Source organism: Stegodyphus dumicola, chromosome 1 (assembly GCF_044657685.1).
Source record: "Stegodyphus dumicola isolate Sdum_Otavi_A_Nest chromosome 1, ASM4465768v1".
Classification (NCBI taxonomy): domain Eukaryota; kingdom Metazoa; phylum Arthropoda; class Arachnida; order Araneae; family Eresidae; genus Stegodyphus; species Stegodyphus dumicola.
Genome location: NC_140768.1, coordinates 64095628 through 64123602, shown reverse-complemented (window position 1 = coordinate 64123602; position 27975 = coordinate 64095628). Strand labels below are relative to the sequence as shown.

Here is a 27975-nt window from a genome sequence, read left to right as displayed (position 1 = left end):
TTGCAATTTTCAAGTTATGTATATGTTTTGTATATTTGGATATTGTGCTTTGCTTGTCTGATTTCATGCATTTTGCTTACAAACGTTTTGTTTTCTATTCATTTCAGTGAGGGATTTTTCTGCTGTTTTGTGTGTGCTTTATAATTGCTTAGTTAATTTAGTTTGATTTTCTGCATTGTTTATCATGCCTTCATCCGTTAATCGTTTCACTAAATTACGCCTGTAACGGCAAAACTTCCCGAATCATCTTGACTTTTTATTTAAATGTAAATGTAAAAAATTGATCCCCAATTTTATTCAAATCAAATCTAATCAAAAACTTTCGAGTCGCGTTTCAAGAATTCTGTTAAATTGCAAGCTTGCCTTACTTCTGTCCGTCATAAGGGATACACGTCAACAATTGTCCAAAATTGAACATGAACTCTATAAGCTTCATTTGAAACTCGCTAAATCACATCCAATATTCACTGCCTTTGAACAAAAGTCTTGGTCTAGAGCGGAGAATGCAGTTAACCGTCATGAAAACACCCTTGCAGTTAAACACGAAAAACTTCTTTTACAGTCTTCCGGTTCAAGTAGTTCAAAAAATTTCCCATTGTAAACATCAAACCAATAGTTAATATTTCTAATGTTAGTCTTTCAGAAGAACAAGAGAGAATTCTAAAATATAATTTTAACTTCTCACAAACCTGTAAACACTCGATTCCAAAGATTTTGGCTCCTATCGAAAAAGTTTTCAAGTTCAGTAAAGTTTCAGATTCACAGAAAGAAATGATTAGGCATCTTATCGCTCATAATGTGAAATTCAATAATAAACCTTTGAAACCAAATCTAACTGCGAGACAAAGAGCTACAATGCGCGAAATTCATTCTAACCCGGATATTATCATTTCAAAGGCCGACAGAGGTGGTCAGATAGTCGTCATGGATAAGAACACTTACATCGATGGTGTCAGTAAACTCTTAAACGAAGGACCATGTAATCCGATCCCTAAAGATCCTTCACCTTCGGACTTGTCAAAAATAAAAACTGCGGTCAAATCTTCGCAAATCATTTCAAGCAACTTAAAACATTCGCTTATCTCATCTGTTGCGAATTGTGCCAGATTATATGCTCTTTCCAAAATTCATAAAAGTGGTATTCCTTTCCGCCCTATTGTATCAAATTTATGTACTGCCTCGTATCCATTAGCTAAATATTTAGTTTCTAGATTTTCAACTCTATTAGACAATAAAATTTACACCATAAAAAATTCAATAAAGTTTGTAAAAAAAGTTAAAAACATTTCTCCTAGTAATTTACTCATGGTTTCTTTTGATGTAAAATCATTATTCACCAATGTCCCAGTGGAGAGTGCATTAAGATGTCTAGAAACCAGACTTCGCGAATTTCATTTCTCTTGCATCGAAATTGATGAGCTAATTTCTCTCACTCAACTCTGTTTGAAACAAACACATTTTGTTTTACAAAATAAATATTACAAGCAAACTGAGAGATTAGTCATGGGAAGCCCCCTCAGTCCCATCCTGGCTGATATCTACATGCATTATTATGAATCAAAATTGTTTGAAACTTTAAACTTCCCGGCATGGTTCCGCTACGTAGACGATACTTTTACCCTGTTTGAAGGCAATAAAGATGATTTAAATAAAGTTCTTTCAACAATGAATTCTATTGATCCTGCTATTCAGTTCACTTTTGAACTTGAGACTTGCAATTCTCTTCCGTTTCTCGACATTCTGGTCACACGTAACACATCTAACTTCAGTATTAAGGTTTACCGTAAACCTTCATCGGTTTGCCTTCCACCACACTTTAAATCATGTCATCCGACTAAAAAAAAGTTAGCTTCATTTTATTCCTATGTTTTCCGTGCTCTTCAAGTTTGCTCCTCCAAACTAGCCCTTGATGAAAAACTAAATTATTTAAAAGGAATAGCTATTGACAGGGGCTTTTCACCCAACATTATTAATGAAGCAGTTAAAAAATTCTCATCTCAACACACTAAAAGGCACACTCTTGTTTTAGGAGATTATAAAAATTCTGTTGTCATTCCCTTCTTTCCGTCAATTAGCTATAAAGTTGCACATATTTTGCAGAAATTTAATTTTCGGTTTGTTTATTCCCCCATCAATAAAATTCCGAGTTCCATACTCAAGGACCCCATTCCGGATATGAATTCCTGGGGTATTTATAGGATTCCTTACCAGTGTGGTTTAATTTACTTTGGCCAAACTAAGAGAGCCTTAAAATTTTGCGTCAAGGAACATGAAGCATATGTTAGAAAAAAGGAAACACAGAAGTCTTCTGTTGCTCAACATTGTTGGTCCGAAAATCACACTTTCAATTTTTCTGCTGCCAAAATTATTCAAAAAACTTCTTCCATTGGAGAACTGGATTTTCTAGAGGCAGTTCACCTTCATAAAAATCTTTCTGTTCTAGTTAACGATCCTAATTCCCATCCAAATTTGCCTTCGGTTTTTAAAGAAATTATGTTTTAGTTCTTTTTTCACCAACAGATGGCGCCACTTGCTTATTCTTGTCCAGGCTTTCTTATCTTATCTAATCATTTTTTCCTATCTTGTTCATTTGCAATTTTGCAGCTGAAGATGCTGGTTCGGTAAAACCATCGAAACTAGTCCTGCCAAATTTTTGTAAATATAACGCTGAATTTTGTTGTTTGACTTCTGAATAAAATAGTTATTTAGATATAAACTATAATAATCAGGCAAAGATAATTCTAAAATAAAATTCAATAAAAATTACAACAATAAACAATTTAGCGAGAAGAATGATTCTTTTTTACATGTTTCATCATTTTCTAAATTTTACATATAGATTTTTGGTAGCGATTTTTAAAAGTGTTTGTGAGTGATCAGCAGTGATAAATGGTCATGAAATAACTTTTCTAGAATTCATGATAGAAACTTTGGTCACATATGGAACTAAACACAACCAGTATTTTGAATCCTGTTCGTTTGTGAATTTCCGTATTAATAGTATTGTAAAATTAACATATTTTGTCATATTTGAAAGCATTTTCTTAAATCAGTAGCACACTACATATCTATAAGCCCAAGATGTGTTTCATTCAAAACACTATAAATTTCTAAATGGGAATAGACCACGAACTATCGCCAAGGTTTTTCAGATTTCCAAAAGTTGCCAAATCTTAGCAAAAATTCGTCAGTGAATGAGATTCTAAAATCACTAGTTTCTTAAAAATTACTTTCTGATACCTTAAGTAATGTCATGGTTCGGAAGTTCAGTTTTATTTTTAATAAAGCCCTTTTAAACAACTGGAAGTTTAACTGAAACCATTCAAACTTTGTATTATATAGGGTGATCAGCGAATAAGCTCTGATTTCAAAATTAAATATCTCTACAACAAAGATTGATAGAATTATGCGGTAAACTGTACGTTTATTAGCAAAACTGTAAAAATGGTATACAGAAGTTTAGAAAATTTAGTTACGAAACTCGTTAACAGATGGTGCTCTGTGCTGAAAACTCTTTCTCTGAAAGGAGTCTAAAAAATAAATAAATAAAATAAAGTGAAGCAGCCTTTGCAATCAAAATACGATTTTTTCAAAATGTTCACCGTTCGAAACAATGAGGTGACGTAAACGAACAATGAAATTTGACATCACTTCTTGCAATGTCTCAACGGAAATGGAATCACATGCAACACCAATCAACGATTCAAGCTCATCTAGAGTAGCGGGATTGTTTCGATAGAAGGTGTCTTTCAATGCGTCCCACAGAAAGAAGTCACAAGGACTCAGATCGGGAGAATATAGAGGCCAAGCTGTTCCTGTGTCAGTAACTTGCGGATATTCTAACGCGATTACTCTATTCCCAAAGTATTCATGAAGAAAGCGAAAAACTTTATCTGTTCGATGTGATCGAGCCCCATCTTGCATGAACCAGTCGATACCTGGTCGATCCTCCAACGCCAGTTGAGTGCTGACAAATTGTTCCAAAATTGGAACGTAACGTTCAGTAGTTATCGTTTCTCATACGAAAAAGGATTCGATAATGCCTCTGGCGCATACCGCAGCCCATGCAGTAACTTTAGGCGAATGCAGTGCTTTCTCTTCACATAAATGAGGATTTTCGAAACCCCAAAATCTCCAGTTATGTTTATTAACGATTCCATTCAAATGAAAATGTGCCTCATCTGTGAATCAGATGCAGTTCACATCAAATCTGTCGTTGTCGATCATTGTTAGAATCTAATTCGCAAAGTCAACCCTTTGTTGCACAGCTTTTCATGCTGTTTCATGGGTATGTCCTGATGATTTTGGATTTTGTATGGAAATAGCCGTAGACTATTTTTTTAATATTTTTTGCAAGCTCGTGTACTTCAAACCTGTCTCTGATGCAATCCGTCGGATGCTTTTCCTAGGATTTTGCTGAACAATTCCAGAAACTTTGGCTGCATTTTCAGGAGTGACTACAGTTTAATAATTTATAATAATTTTCACGAATTTTGTCTTGAATTTCCTTTAATGTACAAACACTTTTCCATGTGGTAAACCTTTATTAGTTTCATTGTTTTGTTGTCATTTGTAAAACCCATTGTCAATTTTGGTGGTCCGTTAACTGTTACAATTACCATTTTGTTCCACAGCAAATTATATCTCGTTAAGCAATTTTTAACCTTTCCAAATGTATCACTTCTCATTTCTTGGTCTTTCAGTGATTCCACTGAAAATAATTCTTTAGTAATTTCAAATTTAGAGCTGCACACGGGCATAAAAATTAGTAACTCTTGTGGAACACCCGTTTGGTCATTATATTTGTCAGATTCTATCTAATTCTGCGTTATGGACTTTTAACAGTGATAATAATTGCTCACTTAAATTTCTGTTGATATAGTCAGTTCTTTTTACAACTGTTGTCCTAGATTTATATTCACCAGTTTGTGCTTGATATCAGAACATATAATACCACGAACTTCAATTCAACATTCTTTGATTCTTCTTTGTTCTGTCTTTGATATAATTCACATCAGAAAACTGTTTGTTTCTTTTTTAAATTATATGAACAGTAACAAAACTTACCTCAGTTTCTTGTTCTTTAGTTTGCTGTGTAAACCTATTTCTTTTCTAGAAAAACCTTGAATCAATACAGCAGTCGTTTTCTCCTTACTTCTGAAGTTAAATTAGTACCATATTTGGAATGTTTAGCCTTTTCATATTGTACACTTTCAACACTTATGCATTGTCCTGGCAAATTAGGCAAATGGCCTTACAATTTATACTAGACGTAATTTGTGTTCCGCTCTTCCATGGTCCTTCGGTTCAATTTTCGTTTTTGAGCGTTTTTAAAAAGACGTAAAAATTACTTTTATCGCTATTGATACTGGCATATTCGCATTCACAAGCATTTTCATATTCTTCCTAACCCTAGATGCCACCATATACTAGAATAGTAGCAAGAAGATCAGTTATAATCTTTTACTTAGTACTAATGTTTTTTCTTCTCAGAGAATTACTGCTGTTTTAATCTGAAAGTTTCATGTGGAATCGTGCAGAATTTGTATTATTTTATTCATGAACACCCTAAAGTATTAATTAATAGCATGCAAGCAAAAGTCCTCTTTGAGGCAGAGATCCTGCTAAAGTTAGCTTCTAAGCTGAAAATACACCATATGCTGACAAATTCAAAATGGACGGTAAATTCAGATTAATTTCACTTAAAGAGACATCAAAAGGCAGAAAAGCAAAATCTTTTAAGAAACACGCTTAATTGGTCAAAAAAGCCATATAAATGCGCTGTATATTTTTCCTGGGCCTAAATTAGTGTTTCTTCAAAACTTCTCTTATTTCTCTTTTATACGAGAGCTCTATAAAAGTTTTCAATTGTTGCCACCAAAAAAATGCAATTTAGTAAATTATAAATAGCTCTGAATCTCATAAGAATGCAGTCATTCTGAAAGACAAAAAGAAGTCTACGTACAAAAGTACCAGTAACTAATATTTTATAGTCAAGAGGAGTAGTCACTCAAAGCAAATTAAAAATTGCTTTAGAAAGTGTTGTATTTGTACTAGCATACACACAAAAAAACTCCAAGATAGAGTTATCTGAATGTAACAAAATTTCGAAGGCAAATGGCTTTCAATCTAATATGCAAATAATTCAATTCTGGCAGCCAATAGATGAATATCTAAAGTTGCAAAACATAGCAACTGACTATAAGGATGGTGTTAAAAAGGGGAGAAATTCCAGGACTAAGGCACGCACTGCCGCGTTCTTCTGTTTGAATTTGATCTTGTCTACTCATTTCAACTGCTCCAACGACTCGCAAAAGGGTTCAGCGTATGTCAGCATTTCAGGGATAATTTGTAATAGACCCAAAAGGAGCGGGTCAGTCAAATCGAAGGATTGCTCTATATTTGGGTCAGAATAGTGCTACCGTTCGACGAGTAGTAGAAACGAATGAATTGCGTCAGAACAAAGCGACAGGAAGGCAAAGGTCGATCTACAGAAAGGTTAGAGTAATCATCACAGCGGCTCTCGCAGCATCTAATTTTATTATCAACTTTTCGACGTGTTTCTGAGATACCACTGGTCGCAACGTATCGTTGTAGGCGACTTAGAGAACGAGATTAGCATTCACGGCGCATATTGGTCGCAACGTATCGTTGTAGGCGACTTAGAGAACGAGATTAGCATTCACGGCGCATATTACCCCACACCTGGACACACCGACAAGTGCGTTTGTAGTAGCGCAGGATTCGATCGATCTGAATTACTACTAACTGAAGTAGAATTATCTTTAGCGATGAGTTCCCCTTTGAACTGAGCCACGATGACCATACGAACAGCGAAGATATGTTATAGAGTCGTCTAAGATAACGGTAGATTACTATCGCTCGTCACACAACACAACAACAGGAAACTGAAGTGCCATTTCATTTCATAAACAGGCCCCACTTTTTTCAACCTTGTTACTGTTTCAGCAGTGCGTTACTACTAAGATATTCTGCTTTCTGCTGTGTTATCCTTTCAGTCGAGGCTCCCGAGATTTACATTTCGATAGGATAATGCTGAATTTTATACAGTAGTTATTTCTACTGATTACCTTCTTGCTTCTAAAGCACCTCCCTAATCATCTAGATCGTCCTACTCATCGCTCCTCCCTAATCATCTAGAGAGTAACAGATGCCTCTAATAGCCCCAGGATGTCTCCAGTCTAACTGACCAGCTGAAGAATATTTTCCCAGAAATCTCGAAAGAAGCCATACACCAACTCTACGGGTTATGCTAAGCTCGATTCAATTTATCAAATTTGCATAAGGGCCTAAGGTGGAACAATGCCTTGATGATTTAATTGATGTATGTAGCTGTTATCTCCTGCATAAAACATTCAGTTCTTCTCACATTTTAGTTGCTTCTTTATCCACTCACATACACATTACCGGATTTCATACCATTCGGATAACTCCTTGCGCGTTTATCCCCTTGCGTTTTAATGTGTTTAGAAGAATTTTCACAGAATTCGATCGTTATAACCAAAGTTACGAGCTACCAGTGAGAAAATTTATGAAGAATCATTTTTGGATTAAGCTGCAATAAATGATGATGTTCAGACAACATGCAGAAAAACTCATCGTGATGTTATAACAATTGTTAAAGGAGCAACAGGAGTTGCAACTGACAATGAAATTGTAATGGAAGAAACTAACTTTAGTTCGAATCTAAAAAAATTGCTTCAAATTTTAAGTAAAACCCATGCGAAATATTATGATCAGAAAGTTACCAGTAGTTTTACGAACTTAAAAAGTAAATGAAATTTTTTTCTCGTTTTATTTATTACCAATTGGTAATAAATAAAACGAGAAAAAAAGGAAAGGAAAAGGTTTGAATTATTCTTGGTAATTCTTAGTATTTCATCAGTAATTACGTAATTATAAAAACATTTTTACAAAATATATTAAAAAAATTCAAAACTGCTTACATAGATTAATTTTAGTTCTAATTTTTGATTCATTTTTATGTAGTAATTATTAGATTTATCATTAGTTATTAACTTACTAGATAAGTTTAATGTTGACAAATCAATTTCAGTACTGAATTCACCATCTGTTAAACTCAGTTAATCAGTTAAATTGCCATTCGAAAGAATGCGATTTTAATAAAAAAAGAAACGCATAGTCTACGAAGAAAAATTTAGTGAAATTTGTAAGGTTTATCCTAAATTTTTAACAGTTATTTTTAGTTCAAGCTACTTTCCTATCCCTCCTAATTTCAGCTAAAAATTTCCTACCAGAAAGTGTTTCTATAATCGCGGTTAATGCAAATGAGTATAGCGGTATTTAAGTCGAAGTTCCACTGAGTAAGAGAACCAGAGATTCTGACTGGTACGCGTTTGCCTAGTGGTTCCACTCTCTTTAAGCTGCCCTTAATAGCTTCGCCAGGCTAGGTGATATTTAGGAACCAGCCCAGTTACTTAGAATTTTGATAGTTTCGGCTATATCTTTTTATTTAAACATTATTTAAGTTTTATTTCTTATTATTTTGAGTCCAAGCCCAAGTGGAGGCTTTGTTGTACGCTCTGAGAAAGGTGCCGAACGTATCTGTTCCTGAACTAAAACGAATATTCGCTTACCTGTTCACGAGGTACCTCTACACTTAGCTGTTAGATAAAGATTGGAACCCCACAAATTATTAAAATATGCAAAATAATATATTAGCGAACACAGAATTCTTGCCTGTATGCGACTAACAGCAAAAGATAGAAGAGGGTTTCAAAGTGTTATATGAGGATATCAGCATAATAAATGTGAGAATAAATAAGAAATAATAAATGTGAGAGTAGAAATGATTATATAAAAGTAATTAATATAATTCCTTCGAATTTCTTTTAGACAACATTGATTTAAAATCCATCAATGTTAGTAACCGAGTGATTTTACTTTTAGTCACATCTGCTTAAACAAAACCAAAAAGTTTACTATTTTCTTTTCAGGGGCATTTTTCGCAAGCATGAAACTTCAAACATTTTTTATTCATTTTTATTCCTCCACCAAGACGGTGATAGAACAACAGAAAAAAGAATAACAAAGTAGCGGTAATTGAGTTCCGATGAGCAAACAGTTTTCTTGCCAAACTGTCGAAAAGCCGTTAAAGAATTATGCATTTTAAAGCAGAATTAGCGTGAGTGTAAATAAAAGATTTGTACTGAGGATATTTTCTTCGGTTTTCCAAAAAATCATTTTATGTAAGTGATGCTATGCTTTATTTAATTATTTACATACCTCTAATATGCGCTTGAATAAATTATTAGTATGTTGCATTTCCCTCTTAATTGGTTAAGACGGATTTTTCATTTCATTTAATTTTTTCCCACGTATTATAAACCAAGCAAGCCAAGTGAACAGCAGAAAATTTTTATTACTTTTTAAAAGCTTGTCAATGGACATTTTAAAATTACGTATAACATTTTAAACTAAAATGAGTCTCTAGCCATCTCTATGAAATGTTATACCTGTAAGAAAGCAGTTGTTTACTCGGAAGAAAACTATAATTAAATTACTTTCTTAAGAGATTTAATGTCGACATTTTTTTTTAAATCCATTGATTTTAAACTTCCATCAAATAAATACAATGCTAGTGGATTACAAAGCACAGAAGATATGAATCCTTAATATTTCGAAAACATTATTCATAATTAAAGACCTCGGTCTAAATGTTGACTGAAGATTGCTCAAAAATATGTTTTAAAATAATTTAAGGTAAAATTTATAAGATTGTAGCTAAATTAAAGTTACTTGAAGCTAGGATCTACTAGAGCCGTAAAGCGACAATTCGCTTAGTTTTTAACAACTTACAAAAAAGGGCGGAAGGATCCTTTTATGTACTCAATAACAATTAACAGAATGCACCTTTCGTACTTACAGTACCATGCCGACACGTTTGGCGGTAACTCAAAAACGGAATGTGAAATTTAAATTAATTCTAACTTGAATAAACAGCCGAAGCTGTCTAGAGCTATTTAAGGCGTAATTGGCTCTTGGCTAATACTACCGCCGTAGACGTAAAGGCAATTAATAGGCATGGCCGGTAAAATAGCAGGTTTTAACTAGTAGCGAAACAACGTGGCCAAAAGACAAAACACGCTCTGTCTTAAGTAACTCAGACCTCAACTTAAACAGTAGCTTCCTACCCTAATTTGCATAAAGCGCGAAATTAAAATCTTATTCCTGCAAGAAAGGATGGTTTGGAAAATGAGAGTTTAAAAGGAAAATCTGTTTTCAAAATAAAGTTAATTGTTAGGAAAATAAAATAAAACCTCACAAATGTTAATAATATTTATTCTATGTTTTATTAAATGGAAGTATTTTGTTTAAAGTTAAAAAAATGAAAAAATAATTTTTATTCTCAGAAACTGTTCTAATTATAGGAATATTCTGGTATTCGAAATGCTATCGTTTCTCAAATTACGTTGTTTTTGCTTAAACGTGTTTGCAACTAGGGCATCCTCGTTATAAAGAGCTTAGCAATAAGATCTCTCAGAAGTCTCCCACCAAAATAGTTTCGAAATAACGCTCTTAGTCACATATACTATCCTATTTATAAAGGTACTTCGATTTAGGTGATCGTGGATACTCAGTCGACATGCTTTTAGCCGATATTTCTTGGCCGAGATGAAATTTAACCAATATATCCATCCATTTAGCTCACACGCGCATTTAATAACACATCTGTTTAGCGCAAACAGATAATAACAATTTATAAATAATAAAGTAGGTTAAAATTGAATGTAATAAATCATACGACAGATAAATTTTAAATAGTTTTAAAAAAATGTGTCCGACACGTTCTTTTGTCGAAAAATGTATTCAGCCTGCACATTTACGAATATTACGTTACATGAAAAACGTTTCCAAGCATAAGAATAATACATTTTCGATTATATTTTTCGGAATGGTAACAAAATATGTCTCTAAACAGATGCTTTATGAAATATAATAACCAATCATATTCCTTGTATGTACGTGTGGGCAAAAGGACATGACGGCTACCGGCTAAGTGTCACGGACTTAACTTAGGTGACTTTCAAAACTATATGCAAAGCAAAATATAAATATATATTGATATTAATAAATGAAAATTTTGAAAATGTTTTCGAAAACTTATTTTATAAAATATTCATATTCAGTGTATATATGTATGCACAAAATGTACATGAAAAATCATTTGGTTATATACAGGGTGGTTATAATTAAAGTTCCACTTTGAAATGTTCATAAAAGAAAAACTACTAGGCCAAATGTTATCAAACTTGATAATCGTGTAAAGGAGGTCGTGAGAATTTATTTTTTGTGAAAAAAGTTCAAAAACTCACCACCAGGGGGGAAAGGTCGCTGTATGCAATATTGTTAAACAAAATAATGGGTCGGAATCTAACTTGACCTTTTTTTTACACGAGCTTAACATGTTGTATACCCTTAAGAAACATTGTGCTAAACAAAATTACCATTTAAAGGCAATAAAAGCCGAGTGCGCCATCTGTGTAACATAGAACTTCGTCTGTGAAAACCACAAATTAGCGATTAGAAAATGTGAGATCGCAAATCACTTTCAAGAATGCGCGCATTCGGGTAGTCATTTTCTTACAGATCTCTAATTTGTGATTTTTTAAACCTGAATTCGGCCTTAAGACATGAAGATTCGGTTTAAAACGTTTTTAATCGTTTCTGACACAAAGCTGTTTGTGGATCGAGGCAAAACCGCAATGGATTGTAATTGGCTTATGAGAGGAGGAAGCAAATGATTTACGCAAATAACACTTTGGCATAATTGAAAGATGCGATACACCGACATGTCCGTAACGTTCCTCCTGATATGCTAAGAGCTGCTGTTCAGAATCCATTAATACGATTTAAATCGCTTTCGGAAAATGGTGGACGCCACATTCAACGTGCTAAGACGTTTCAGAAACATTTGAGTAGAAGGCTTTCCTTTAAATCCGAGAAGGGGCCGACTGTTATTATTTATTTAACTGAATAAAAGGGTAATTTACCCCTTCTCGATTTTTATGTCTTAGTTGTCTGAATTCAGCGATAAGTCGCTAGTAGTTGATTAAGTTTACGTTTTATTAAAGGGCGAGGAACATCACAACTTATTTATGAAACTGAAGAAATTAAACTTTGAAAAGACTTAATTTCAAAACAATGAGTAACATAAAATGGGTTTCCAAAAAGGCTGTATTTAGAATGCAAATTAACTTTTTTATGTAAAGCTACAAATTGTAACTATGAAATAACAAACCCTACGCAAAGCTAGAACTGGTAATTAGTCATTATATATTAATCATATTCTTTCGCCTTGTGATATAAGCATAACTGCAGTATTATTTTATTACTTTTATTACTAGTGGGTGTATAAATAGATGCATTTTTTAACAGAAACAAAATCTTTAAATCTTTAAGGTTTAAGATGAGGGCCGAGATCATTATTATCAAGGTCTTGATAATATGATCTCCGCCCTCATCCCAACCATAATTTTATCTCTTTCTTTTATTGTTACATGAAGTCTTTTGGCGTCTGAACGATACATAGGTTAGTAGAGGTATGATTGCTAGTCGGAAATCAAGGATAACGATTCGATACTTACATAAGTGCAGCTGCAGTCTGCTGTATTTATAGGGTCTTAATTGTATAGAATTAATTCAAAGCCCTTCAGACCCTATTAGACTTCCATGCGAGTTATCCCATCGTCTGAAATATTGTGACAAAATTTAAGGTGAGTAACTGCGAAGGTTTAAATAAAAATTTTATTAACTATTTAAATGAATAGAAAGCACAGCTCATAAATATAAATAAAGTTCGCCTCTTTGCGAGTATTTAAAATAACAAAGTTGAAGTTTCAGACTAAACGTAAAATAGTGGGCGACTTCACGAATTATTCTACTTAACCTGGCTCAATGTTTTAAAGACGCGGTTTTAGCGTAGGCTTGTAAAATGGTTAAAGCCGGTATGATCACTGTCAAAGCTAGGTGATATAACATAAATTGCAGGTCAAGCTGCCACAAGCTCTATATCTAAACATACAAAAAGTTCGACTTGAAAACTCTCGCATCTAATTTGCAGCTTGATGAGAAATAGGGAAAAGTGAAGCTACAGTAAAAATTTTAAATCAAAACACTTGGTTAATTAACATACAATACTCTACATAATTTTTTCCCTTTCCTAGAGGGTGCAATATCGGTGGCCTCCTATAGTACACTGTGAGCAACATTCTTTATGATAACTCGACTAAATGGCAGATGTGTCCGGCTGTCCCTAGCGAATGCTTGAGAAGCAGGCAGTTGCTCACTGAAAAATCACATTCTTAAACTCACAGATATACGTATTTGACATTTTAGGAGCATGAGTAACGATGATACGGGTATTTATAACTAATGAAACCTCTCTTTGGACGACAAATATTGATGCTGAGAAACATCTTTTAGCTACCATGGATATGCCACCCTTTGGCCACTGCGCGAAGCATAACTTGAGTGTATCTCCCTAGCGTTCTCGTGTTTAACCAGTTCTCGGACATTTGGCATTTGGCAAAAAATAAGATGTTTGGTTTACCTTTCGAATTTCTAAATCAGTAGCCGCCTAATAAACTGATCAATCAAAAAGTGGTAATTTTGATTAATCAGTTTATTCCGTAATAATTTAGGTGTTTATTTTATAACTTAATTAAATATCTTACTGATGTAAATTAAACGCCATATAGCGTTATTGTAGTACCTAAACATGTTTCTAACATCATATATTACGTATTTAGAACAAAGCCTTTTTTTTTTTTTTTTTTTTTTTTTCATCTCAGTTCAGTGCAGTTGACGATGAATTTGTAATACCTTTTATTTTAAGCTATTTATCTAACTTTCTCTCTCACTAGTGCCATATAAAAATAAAAGAAAAGCATAAAACTTAAGAAGCTGAAACTCTTATACCGTGTTGAGGAACTGGATGATTGATCTAAAACCAAATTAACTTGATAAACACATATTCTTAGAGATAATTAATTTATTGCAATTCAAACATGTTAATACAATAAAGAGGAATAAATCTTCTCTGGTGCTCGAGTATTAAAAGTCCAAACATGCATTTCAATAAAAAATGAAAATTTGCATTTCACTACCCAAGTTCTGTAATATGCTGCTTCTGATTCACATCCTTGCCTTACATTTTCTTTCGAGTTTGAAAATAGGGTAAGATTGCATTTTTCTCAGTTTACTGAGAATAAAACCTGGAGATTTATTTTCTAACATGGCTAATTTGTATGTATCGAATAAGTTAAAAATAGTATTACAATGATTTTTCAATTACTCTCTAGTGTTGCTTTTAACAATAAAATACTATATCATCCGAGTAAGCTATCACCGTAATATGGTTCTGGCCGTTGAGCAGATAAAATTCTGTTAAAAATAATGTTAGATAATGCAGGAATAGCACAAGAACCTGGAGGACAGCCTTTTGTTTGTTTCCGGTTTATTATTCCATTTTTATTAATTATAAGCAATTCACGGTCTTCCAGGTAGTTCACGATAACCTTAACTAAATCTAAAGGGCAGTGTCCTTCTTTAAGTTCGTTTGTTACTGCTGGCCACCAAAGCATATCAAAAGAAATTTAATATTTAGGGTTAATTAGCTGTGTGGATTTCTCCTTTCTGTTTTCATCAATTAGTTCTTCCATTTTAGCAAGTGCATCTAGAGCTGTGTACCCACTCCGAAATTCATACTGAAAATCATTTAAAAACTTGTTTCTCTTAATATGATATTTGATTCAAGTGATGATACGTTTTTATACATATGCCTAAGGCAGATATGCCAAAAAGACTGAGCGTATATAAGTTCTTTATGTTTTTCAAAGAACATAACGAAGCGAATTTTTATACTCTAAGAATTTATTGAAATATTTTCAGAGAGTGCTTTAAATTATATTTTAATTACCTTGTAAACCAAGACATCCGGACCAGGCGCCTTCGTTTTAGATAGATGTCTAAACACCTTTCTCAGGTAAAGGGTATGTCCTCTGAGAAAATGGAGTCTAAAACTTGAGTAAAATTATTAGAACTGGAATTTGTTCTTCTGGGCGCAGTTAAAGAGTTATTCAGATGCAATTCAGCAGAATTGATTAGTTTACCTGTAGTTTTTTTATGCAATATACCATATCAAGTAGCTTTTTCTGTACAAAATACTTCTAACTGTTTAATTTCGCTTTCAGTAACATTTCTTAGAAAATGCCCTTTCTTCTTTAAACCCGACTAGGAGATAGGTTCTATTATTACTATTAGTATTCGCACCTTGGTCTGTTTTAAATTTTATTCCTAAGGGTATAAATTTATCATTTTGTCTAAGAACTTTCTTCCACTAGCTTATTGTCTTAAAGGCGTTTTTATCATCATCATCTGGCCTTTATATCAAAAACTGCAGTAAAAGAAATTCAAATTATTTCTAATTAAAGCTGACTAAAAACAGAAATATTATTATTGCTTTGGGTGTTTATTAACCATTGTGTTATTACTCTTTCTATTAATTTAATTTCAATACCTCGTTTGTTCTTTTAAATTTTTCTAGCACTTATGAACATGAAAATATCATTCAGACATAAACTGATGGAAACATTTCATTTCAAATAAAAAAATATGTTAACAGTGCCGTTGGATCTCAGTGATTCATCCATTTTGCGGTACCACTCTTTTCTTTTTTCTACCTTCCCTGACGATTTTCGGCTAAGCACTTTGTAAAGTGAGAGTACGTAAAACTAATAAAAAACTTCATTTTTATTTTTCTCAATTTCACAGAATATACTATAAATTTTAGCAAATCAAATATTGATTTTCAATTAAAGAATACTTCCGAGTCGTTGGCAGACGAAACCAAATTTAACAAACAAAATTCACATATGTTTCTGATGAAAATGCGTTTATTTGCATTTGAAAGCGTATGGAAATTGATTTATAGCAAACACATATTCAGTCAAAACTCTGTTGTCTTGTATTTAATTAAATAACTAATCTTACTTAATGTTAATTCATTAATACCTTAATAACATGTAGGGTTCAGGTGGGTTAACTTCTCTCTGGATACAGAAGTAGCAGGAAACGACACAGAAGAAGAGTTCAAACCCTTTATATTAACTCTTTGAAATTTACAATGCGTCAACTCGACGCTAACAAACTTCGCCTCTACTTGGGCGGTAACCGAAAGTCGAATAATTGAAAATTAAAAGTTGAAATGTTTAACAAGTGCTAAACTATCCAACAGGGCTCAGCGAGATTCCGAACTTCAACCCCCGTTCTAATCTAGTGGCAGTAAGGCAATGCAATTAAGCCACTTGAACTAGCAATAAGCAAACGTACCAACGGCAGCTAAAGCCTAATTCTCCCTTTCTCCTATCGAAACTTGGCTTTTAACTACTTCCTTCAATATATAAAATTTGCATGCGTTCACGCGCGCTACAACATTTAAATATTCTGGCACTGATCATTAGGGGAATGAAGGATTATAGAAAAGTCTGAATTTAAAATTTAAAATGTTAGTTTAAATCCCTACAAACAAATATTCTTCTTTGTAAGAGAATCAAAAAGGCATACTAACGCTTAGATTCATAGATTATTCTCATCAGCCTCTTCAAAACATAGATTAAACCTTATACAAGAGTATATTTAAAATACTCTAGTTTTTACCCGTCATCTCCTTGTGAATACTGTTATTCCTATAAATTCTGCTTATAATTCTAAATGTTTGATTCAGTTTCGTTATGAGTTTGAAATGATAAATGAAATTGCCAGCTTTTAGCGTGTATTTTAACGCATCAAATAATATGGAAGAAGGCTTTGTTTGTTTTCTAAAATAAATATTTATGAGATGAAAGGTAAATTACTTACTTAAATACGAAATGCCATGCATCACCTTAATTTAATGTTATTCGAAAGAGATAACTACTGACTTCATTTCCTTCAAAATTATGCTTTTTATATATGCACTACCAATTATAAAGCAATTTTTTGACTATTCCAGTTAAAAAATTCTCGAAATATAAATATTTTTTTGCTTCACATGCAATAAATGTCCCGGATAGTAAAATATTTATAATTATATAATAAGATTTTTTTTAAAATTGTGTAACTTTAAGGCGCAATACTCGCGGCGATATTCAGGAACGAATTTATTGATTTATATATTTTTTCATATGAGCCGTTTTTATTATAACTGATTAATTCAAGATTTTTCATGAAATTTTAAGGCAGGAGCAACAAAGCAAAAGGAATTCGTTTTGGTAAACAAAATGAATATTTTTGCCAATGAAATTTTTGTTCTGCAAGGCCATATAAGAAGTTACATTTATTTTTACAAAATCCTGCTGCCTATGTTGAGTGTGGTGTCGCAAAATTCTCTTTCTTATATTAAGAAAATTCATAACTATTGTAAAAGTACAGGTCGAAATTTAATAGTAAAAAAATAAAGCATGTAAACGATTTTCAAAGACCGCTACATAGCGCGGGCTTTCGTAGAAAAATCTGCTGTCTTTAAAATGATATTTTTCCCGCATAATGGAACTTTAACCAGCTTTAAACTTCATGAAGCGTCATTTAATAAAGTACACTACTTTGATGAAATGAACAGTACATAAAGTGTTAATACTCCTGTTTCACAAATCTCATTTATGAACGATAGAGGATCAAAATTTCTCAATTTCTGTTTAAAAGCGATATTATGAGTATTCATTAGTTTTGGCTTGCTGTTGTTCTGCTGCTTATCCTGTGTCTATGCTAAAGAAGAAGTAATTACATAAGTTATCAGGAGAGAATGGCTTTTTAATCTTCTGTATTTTGCGAAGACTTTAGAAGACACTCTACAATTTCTTACTAGTAATCTAGCTAGATATTCAAGGATTAATTTATTTACCATATTAGAAAACTTGAAGCACACTTTCTAACATGTGTCGCATGTTAGAAAGTGTGCTTCAAGTCTGTTGAAAATTTGAGCATACAATATACCGGGTGGCCATAATTAAACTGACAGTGCTCACAGTGTTCTGTAGCGCGATCTATTTGCGAGAATAACGCCACATTTTGTAGGAAGATTAAACAAGACGGGGGACGAAGGATTACGCGAAAAAAAAACTAGTTCCAAAAGTCACCGCTAGGGGAATATTTGGCGCTATGTAATAGAAAATAGAGTGTTAATAAATGCAAATTAATACGGAATAAAATTACCTTTTACTATGGATATGTCTTACAGTACGGTATGGAAAATCTTACGAAAGATTATCAACTTCTATCCGTACAAGATCAGCCGTGTACAGGAGTTACTGTACCCCGACCATGATTAGCGATTGACTTTTGCTCTCATCTTTCTTGCCAGAATGGAGGTGAATGATGCTTGGCCGTGAAAAATCTTATGGGGAGACGAGGCCCACTTTTACCTGAATGGAACTGTGAATACCCAGAACTGCCGAATTTGGGATGACAAATCACCACATGCAGTCACAGCAATTCCCTTACATTCACCAAAGGTAACTGTTTGGTGTGGGTTCACAGCGGAATTTATCGTAGGTGCATTCTTCTATGAGAACTTTATACCCCGACATGACCAAAAACCTGTTCTGTTACCGGAGAGAAATATCGCCACATGTTGAACAGCTTTGTCATTCCGGCACTTCAGCAAAGACAATGCCTGGGGGAAATCATTTTCATGCAAGATGAAGCCCCTCCACATGTTGCTGTACGGGTACAACAGATGCTACGACAGAAATTCACAACAGAAAGAGTCATTGGCCGCCCCTTTCCAACTGCATGGCCACCTCGGTCGCCTGATCTTACCCCATGCGACTTCTGGCTATGGGGTTGCCTTAAGTCCAAGGTCTATCAAGGAGTGGTCCATGACCTGGCTACGTTGAAGGATAACATAACACGAACTGTACGGGAGATTCCTGCAGACATGTTACTTTCTGCTGTTGTGCATACTGTGCACAGAATGCAATATGTGGTCCACAACAACGGCAGCCACATTGAACCTCATTTGAATGCAAAATAAAAGGCAATTTCCGTATTGATTTGCATTTGTTAACACTATTTTCTATTACACAGCGCCAAATATTGACTTTGGAAGTAATTTTATTTTCGCGGAATCCTTCGTTCCCCGTCTTGTTTAATCTTCCTACAAAATGTGGCGTCATTCTCGCAAATAGATCGCGCTACAGAACACTGTGAGCACTGTCAGTTTAATAATGGCCACTCGTTACTTTTACCTCTGTTAAGAGTAAATAATATATATGAACATGGTTTCATTAAAGCATAATTTGCATAAAAAAATAATTTGTTTAGCCGTGCATCTTATTTGAGGCTTTTTATAAATAATCTAAATTTCCTAATTTTCTTTTCTTATTATTATAAAAGGCTTTAATTTTTATGAAATATTTCTGAACTTACCAAAACTAGTAATTTTGCTTAACACATAATCATGCCACATTGCTTATCCGATTAGTATCTGCTTATCCGATTAGTAGTTAGCTGTGCACGCCTAAGAAGGGAAAATGTAAATGTAAGATAAGAAATTAAATTTCATTTCATCAATCAAATTAATCATTTTTGGAGGTACATAGTATATATGTTTGTCGAACAGATGTTTTCCAGCAATTTAGAATTAATTAATATATTGATGCTAATAGCATTTGTTTAAGAGAAACATCTATTAACATAAAAATGTCAGTACTTTTAAAAACATTATATACGACTCGGCTCATTCTGAAACAACAAATAAAATAATAAAATTCACTAATAAAAATGTTGTAAATAAACAACTACAAATATATGAATTGTAACGATAGTTAGAAATGATATTCTATTCTAACGTACACTATTAGCTATATTATTCAAATCTGGAATTCAAGGCTGACATACTTTTTTTTTTTTGTAAATTGTAAAGTTCTCAGCAATATTTTGACAGGATATTTTAAAAAAAATCTGTCAAGAAACTACATCTCAATTTTAATTCCTTCGCCAAGATCACAAAAAGCATTACCCATTTGTAAGATCCAGCCGTGTCCGGTGGCGTAATTAATAGACTCAGATTTATCTTTTAATTTATTCACACCATCAACGTAAACTATATACACTTTGTACAAATAGAAATATATAAAAAGGTAGGATTGTTAAATTTATAAAGTTACCACACTGAACATACTGAGCAATCGGCCTCTCTCACCGAAAGCCAGTCTCCAACTTACCGTTTTTTCGCCTAGAGGGCGCTACATATTTTCAGGGTTACAGTTTCGGAAAACCAGGCACTACACCATTATTTCGAAATTTTATAGAAGAATTCAGCACCTTTTAAATGCATAATTATTGAACGTTAATATTACTTGATATTTTAATAATTATATATGTCAAGAGAAATAATAACTTGTATTTTGAAATAACGTAAAAATTTAAGTGGTTAAAGTAAGTATCTTTTCGGATATTTTAAATAGAGGAAAATTTAAGCTGCTTGACATATTATTTCATTAAAGAAGAAAGTATAAACCATAAACCTTTATGATGAAATTTAAAAATCCAAGTTAAAAATTTAAAGCATATGATGGAATTAAAAGTCTAGGATATTACTGAAATTATTCTTCCTATCATTACCAGAACATCCGTAATACGAAAGTAGCAGCCTATTGGACAGAAAGGGGTTTTATTATTTCTTCTTTTTGCTAAATGACTGTCTTCTTGTGAGTGTAATCAAAGTGCAGAAGCACTGCCCATCAGTCAGACAAGCCATATTAATGCATGAAAAAAATTGCTAGTTTACAGAGGTTATTAGAACATTCTTTGGATACGAAGAAACTTTCTTTTGCCAGAACACGTGCCTTCCAGCTGCAAGCTGAACGTACTAACTATGAAATAATTATTTTATGAAATAACTTCCATAAGAATGCGTTATTTTTTTAAAAGGTATTTAAAAAAATTGATAACGAATTTTCTAAAAGATCAAAACCTTTTCAATTTACTCTTCTATTCAACATAAATGGATTCAGCTCTTTTTCATAATATTAGTATGGTGGAATAATTTGTAGATTAGCGCCAATATGGCAGAAAATTTTAACTATAAACTAACATTTGGAATTTCACCAAATGATGTTTTCCTCTCAAATTTGTTGTTACATTCATTTGATTTAGTTTGTCTTTTCGGGTATTAAGGACAACATATAAAACCCAGGCGCTTGTTACTCATTGCACAGAGTTCCCTCTATTTTCGGTTTTTAAAGAGCATTTACCTGTACATGAAACACGCTGAAGAACTATATAGTAATACTAATGCATATATGACTAAGCATTTTTGAGTAAAGTGTTATTGCAGAAATGTTCTAAGAAAGTACTTCACTGTGCGTTGAGAAATAATTCTTGGAAACGGCGACAGTAATTGCTATGTATGTAACGGCGACCCATGCTATGTATGATACGTATCCAACAAAAATAAAAAAAACTTCAAGTAGTTTTAAAAGCTGGAATAATGACGATGAAAATGAAAAAGTTGACTAATGTGTAAACTGTCACGAAAGATATGGATTGCCGTCATACAACATAGTTCCTATTTTTCGTGTTGGATACTTTCAATTTATCAGTATTAATGGCCATAGTGAGAAATTGAGAGTTTAGCCTGCAGATATAATTCTTAGCATATTCAATTATAAGGTTTCTGTGTAGATTTTTATTCACATATAAAGACTACCTTGCTACTTGATACTTGATCTTTAAAGGACGGTTAGAACAATAACCTTGTCATAACAACAAGAGTCATCTACTGTGACAACATTTTTCCATTTTTATTCGGATAAATGTTTCTCATAAAGAATTCTATAGTGCGTTCGGCGATATGTCGAGGAGAAAGACAATGCCCATTACATTTTGTTTTGTCTTTTTTAAGATTCAAATCAACATTAATCACTTGTATACAGTTGATAATGAGCACTTTAAAAACTCTGCATCTGACCTTTGACTTAGCGGATTTTTTTAACATTAAAGATCTTATCTCTGTAACATTCGAAAAATTCCGTTTTTTCCTTGGATCTGGAACAATATTTTCACTTTTTATAAAGAGAAAATATATATATATATTTATAAAGAGAATAGAGTTTATAAAGAAGAGAGTTTTATAAAGAGAAAAGTCAAACTTTGACTTTTCTCTTTCTTATTGACTATATTACCTATCATGGCTTTAGACATCTAAGCCTCATGGATTTCACAGCGTTTTTTTATAACTAGATAAGAATAGTTTTCTTCGGAAAGAGCACAAACATAGCCTTTCATTTATTGCTTCTTCAAAAGCGCCATTTTGCATGAAAACAAAACTATCAAGTACGATAATTTATACTTTCAAAAATGTAGTTGGAGTTAAAAAAAAAATTCTAAGCAGACGGTATTTTTTATGGCTAAGTAAAATCATCAAAAAAATGTGCAAAACGTCTCTGCATACTTTTCCTTATTTTTTATTTAACTTTATTTTAAATATATTTAATCATATATAGTGGTAATGAATGTAATTTCGTAGGTTAGTAAATGTGGAACGGGATAATAAAAGGTGCAACAATGTTTTTAGAATTAAACGTGTTTTTCCCTCACAGAGCCAATTAAACTACAACATTAACTTTCTCTTAGAATTCAGCCTGTTAAACGTACACTTATAATTTCTTGGTATATGAGTTGAACTCTGAGAATAATGATCATATTCTTCTATTAAAAATACAAATGGGAGTTTTAAAGATCCCTTTCACTAAGGATCTTGATTGAAACGGAAAGGTTATTTTAAAAGCTAATTAAGAAATGATGGCATTAACAAAAGAATGCATAACGTTAGTAACAGAATTTTAAGATAATGGACTAAATATTATCCATTTCCTTTACAAACTGTTTCGAAAAGCTTTCTATTTATTTGCGCTATCACAGCAGCAATGATAATTGGTTCAAGATTTCATTTGATTTCTGTGTTCTTTAAAACCTATAGAATTAATCAGAAAGTACCTATTGGGAGAACCTAATTTCATTAAATAAGGTCTGCTTAAAATGTAGACGAAAATATGATTTTAATAAACATATGAGATTAAAATTATTTGATTGTTTGAAATCAATGTTATTATATATTCTAGTTACACGACAAGCATATTAAACTATAACTGCTTATACTGCCATTTCATAAACCAGTAAATATGATTTAATTTCATTTTTTACTGTTCAGTGCGAAAATGTTATACGCGCTTAAAATGAACAACTGCAAGATTTTAAACTAAACTTCTGAATATTACTGATGTGAGTAAATATAAATATGTAACATTCTATGCATCTCGCAAATATTTATTAAAATCCCTCTTGCAATAAATCAGATTGTTTTATGAAGGGAATTTTAAACTATTTGAGTTTTGTAATATATGGAAGCTTCCAAAAGGCGTCGGAGCTTGTTTAAATAAACAACGGTAAATATATTTTACATGAATATGTTTCCAGAAATCACGTATTCATAGCTTATATTTGCAGTATATGTTTACAAGCTTTTCTTATTCCAAAAGTATACGGTTTAAGCCAAAAATATTTTTCTGAAGATTGTAAATATTTTAGCAACTTGAATGTTTATTTGAACTGCCTAAAAAATTTATTCATTCCTAGATAAATCCTTTTGACACTAACCAAAAAAGAAATTTTTGTTTGAATTTATAAAATAAAAATAGTTCATAGCTACTAAAATTGGCACACTTTACATTTCCTTGGAACTTTATACTTTTTTATGTGCTTGAAACCGTTGCTATACTTAAATACTATGCGATATCTATGCCCACCATTAAAATTCAACTGAATTAATGATTTTATTTATTAAAATTTTGAGCAAATGATAACTCCCGAACAAACGTTTGACAATTATCAATTCCCTCTAGTAATCTTCCTTTATCTTCTAAATATCAATTTTACATCACAGTATATATAAACCCATATTATATTTGTTTCCATTAATATTCTTCCAAAACGTGGAATTAAGATTTCTCACTAAAATATCGGCTAGAGAAAAATTTTAAATTATCTTTCAATAATCTCAACAGTCTTCTCAGATTCTTAATAAAAGGTTAAAATAATGCGATTAACCACATATATAAATTTGTTTCTAATCTTGAGACCTGTAGCTGCTACTTTCAACTTAAATTTTCTTGGAATGACAAATAATAATTATCAGTTTGAGATAAAAAAAGGGGGTTGGGGGTTAAAAATTCAAAAATTTTGTATTTTCGGGCAAAAATGTGGTTTGTAGTCTTTTCTGTTTTCACACGGATATTCTCTTAAAAATATTTAATTTAAGGAGGAATATGCAGCACAAATGTGTTCTGTATAACTTCTAAATTTAATTATTATGTAACAAATAACATTATGTATCATATATTACATAGTTTATATTCCCTGTTATAGTACAATGTTGTAAAGGAGAATTATGTGACATAGGTGCATGTGAAAAGATAATGTTATAACAACGATTTATGTGGCATAGGTGCTTTATTTTAACATTATGAGTAGTTAGGAGTTTTGTGCTTTATATATAATTAAACTGATAGACATTAATAATATTTTATGTATTTAAATATGTAATTGAATTGAACAATATATGTCAGTGGTCTCTGTTTTGAGAGTTTGATAATAATTATTCTCTGGAATGATGACCAGACATTTCATTCGTATTGGTTCAGTAACTGGGTACAACTCAGAAACACAAAAGTTTAAGACAAATAAATTTATTCCGGATTTCATCTTCTTATATTGCCTCTGAAATTTATATCAAAATATTTGTAAAAAGACATGAAATTACTGGCGACCCATGCTCTCCACGAGATACAGTGTTACGAGCTCATGATAATACACTGACACGCGTAGCAGATACTCTTAAATTTTACGATGCTTTGCAGTACCCATTAATTTTTAGTAAAGGACAATTGGGATACCATTTTTATATTCCACAGATTAATCCAACTACAGAACAACCAGTTCCCAATAAAACCGTTTCCTGCATGAATTTTTACACCTATCACATGATGCTTCGAACGAATGATTTCAACCTCCTTCCGCGGCCAAGGCAGCTCTTTCATCAATTCTTAGTAGATATGTATATCAAAGTAGAGAGCGAACGCCTTCGTTACATTTCTTTAAACCGGACACAACTACGAGTTGAAAATTACATGCACCTACAAGATGCAATTAGCACAGATAGTAATAGTAGCCTCAACGACTTAAACAAGATGATTATTCTTCCCTCCACCTTTGTGAACAGTCACCGCTATCTGCAGGAATGCATGCAAGACGCTTTCTCCTACGTACGCACTTACGGTAGGCCTGACCTATTTGTAACTTTTACCTGCAATCGTGTAAAGAAATAACAGAAGAGCTTATGCTTGGACAAAGAGCCACTGATCGATATGACATAGTTGCCTGCGTGTTTCGTTTCGCCCGCGTGTTTAAGTTCAAAAGATCATTAATGCAGTAACAAAAGGGAAAGTGTTTGGAAACGTCCAGTGCCATATGTACTCCATTGAATGACAGAAACAAGGTCTGCCACATGTGCACATTCTTATTCGGTTAAAACAAAAGCTGCGATACAACCAAATAACATTATTAATAGATAACATTATAAGCGCCGAAATCCCGGATCCAGAACTAGATAAGAATTTGCACGAGATCGTGATCAAAAACATGATTCATGGTTCCTATGTTGTTCGCAATCCAGCATCACCTTGCAGGAAAAATGGGAAATGTGCGAAAACGTTCACCCGGGAGCTACTAAAGGAAACAGTGCACAATGATAAGGGTTACTCTTTATACAGACGAAGAGCACCCGAAGATGGTGGTAGAAGAGTTACGATTTAAACTCGCAGTGGGGTAGTCAAGACTTTTAATAATCGCTGGATTGTGCCATATTCACCAATTCTATGTAAATTATTTAATGCTCACATTAATGTTGAAGTCTGCAACTCTGTTCGTTAGCTTCAGTTTAGCTTCAGAAATGAAAATGTCTGTTCCTTTAGTTTAAAAATTATATTACATTTATTTAAAGTACAGAAAATATTGATGCTCATTTTTAGCAAAGTATACTAAATTTTGATTTCTTAGTAGCATCGATGTGTGCCACATATTAGTACAGTTAGAAAAAGAGTTTACGCGAGTGGTATTTAATCATCAATATTAATGAAACGTGAAAATATAATTTATTCAGAATATTGCAAGGGTTGTTTTTTTCTATCGAAGCGTTGGAGATATAATTTATTAATGCTTTAGAAAGCGTATTGCGATAATATGATTATATTCCGCTGCTTTTATATTAATTAAAGAATTAAAATGAAAATTATCCTTTTGTTTTATGGTATAAAATTTCTGTGGTATAGAATTCCTATTATTTTAGAAACAAATATAGACAATTCTTAAATTATGCGGTTAAAGAATTTGGCCAGCTCCATGATGTTAATGGAGATCGATTTATAACTAAAACCACAGTCAGGCTTAGAAGTGGCCATCACAGAAGACTGAAAATTGACAGAGAAGACTGAAAAACTCTGCCCGGCCGCAGAACTGCTTACTGCACACACTTTTAATTATCCGGCCACTCCTGATGAATTATTAAGAATTGGGGGTTTTGTTTAAGAGAACGAACCTGTTCGCTGGCAACAATTTGAAGATTGCAAGGGTTGTCATCTTCGCCTATGGCACTATTTGAGTAGGCTTTATTAATATACACAACGATAACAACAACAGCAAAAGAGTACGGGCTTTAAAAATACAAAATGAAGAAACATTTAGCTTTTCCCAGCGAGCGTGAATTCATATATTCATATTTCCGTAACGACATTAAAATATAATATCAAAAGCCTTAAGAAACTCCTTATCTTTTCATAATGTGATACCTTGTAAAAAGTGTAATTTAGTAACTTTCATAAAAGACAAAAGATATAGCCATGTTAATTATTTCTTTTGCAGGGAGGAATGAGGCAGAACATTCTAAGGCTTGCCCGTGAAGACAAATCTCTACCTCACCATTTCGATTTCTCTGGTGCAGACGTCATTCGCAGTCTTCTGCCAGCCAGAAGCCTGGACAAATTAGGCGGTGGAGAACTTATCCGCGTCTTGGACCCTTTCAGCGGTGGCCAAATGATAAAGTCTTTAGAGCAAATGAATGGAGGTCAGTTCCTCAATTTCTTGGACAACTTCAAAGGAGGTGAGGTACTGAATGTCGTGGATAAGCTGACAGGCGGAGAATTTCTTACCTCCTTAGACTCTTCAGATGGGATTGCAATTCTAAACGCTCTGGAGAAAGCTCGGCAAGGAAAGGCTAGACTCCGTCTTGCTCCCAAGCGCACATTGGACTCCTTGAGCGGAATGGCATTCGGGGAGAGTAAGAAAAGACTAGATTCTCTAAACGGATCCACTTTCGGACTGAGTAAGAGGGATTTCGACGAGATTGACAACGTGGGTTTCACGGGTTTCGCAAAGAAAGCATCGCGATACGGCCCTAACCGCTACTCATTGGCCCTAGCAAAGAAAAATTTTGACGAAATTGATAGGGCTGGGTTCGGAACCTACAACAAAAGGAATTTTGATGAGATTGATAGATCGGGTTTTGAAACCTTTGAAAAAAGGGAAGCCAAAGAGTAGTATCTGAGGTAAATATTCATTTGTTTTCTCCATTTTTTATAATTCTCTAAACCCTCAGTTAACGCTAAGTATGCTATCCCCGAACACAACGTACTACATTACTAGTATAAATGAGGAAAAGAAAATGCGCAAAAACAGCAAATTAATAATTTTTATTATTATTTTATTTTATTTTTCTTAATAACTTAGGTAATCATACACTTTCTCTATGATTGTTTATCAACAAGAGATTAAAAGTTAACGATTCTAATTCGCAATAAATAATAATTAACTTCTTGCTGAAGATGCTTTAATTAAGTG

The 27975-nt window shown here is 33.0% G+C and overlaps 1 protein-coding gene across 1 annotated transcript in view; it reads left to right on the top strand.

Annotated features, from left to right (window-relative positions):
- LOC118200256 (uncharacterized) overlaps positions 1-27975 on the top strand; it is a 106474-nt gene that overhangs the window by 45265 nt on the left and 33234 nt on the right. Inside the window, exon 2 of the mRNA XM_035372201.2 lies at positions 27001-27683. Coding sequence (XP_035228092.1) covers positions 27001-27675 — 675 coding nt within the window. The 3' untranslated portion in view covers positions 27676-27683. The remainder of the gene's footprint in view (positions 1-27000; positions 27684-27975) is intronic.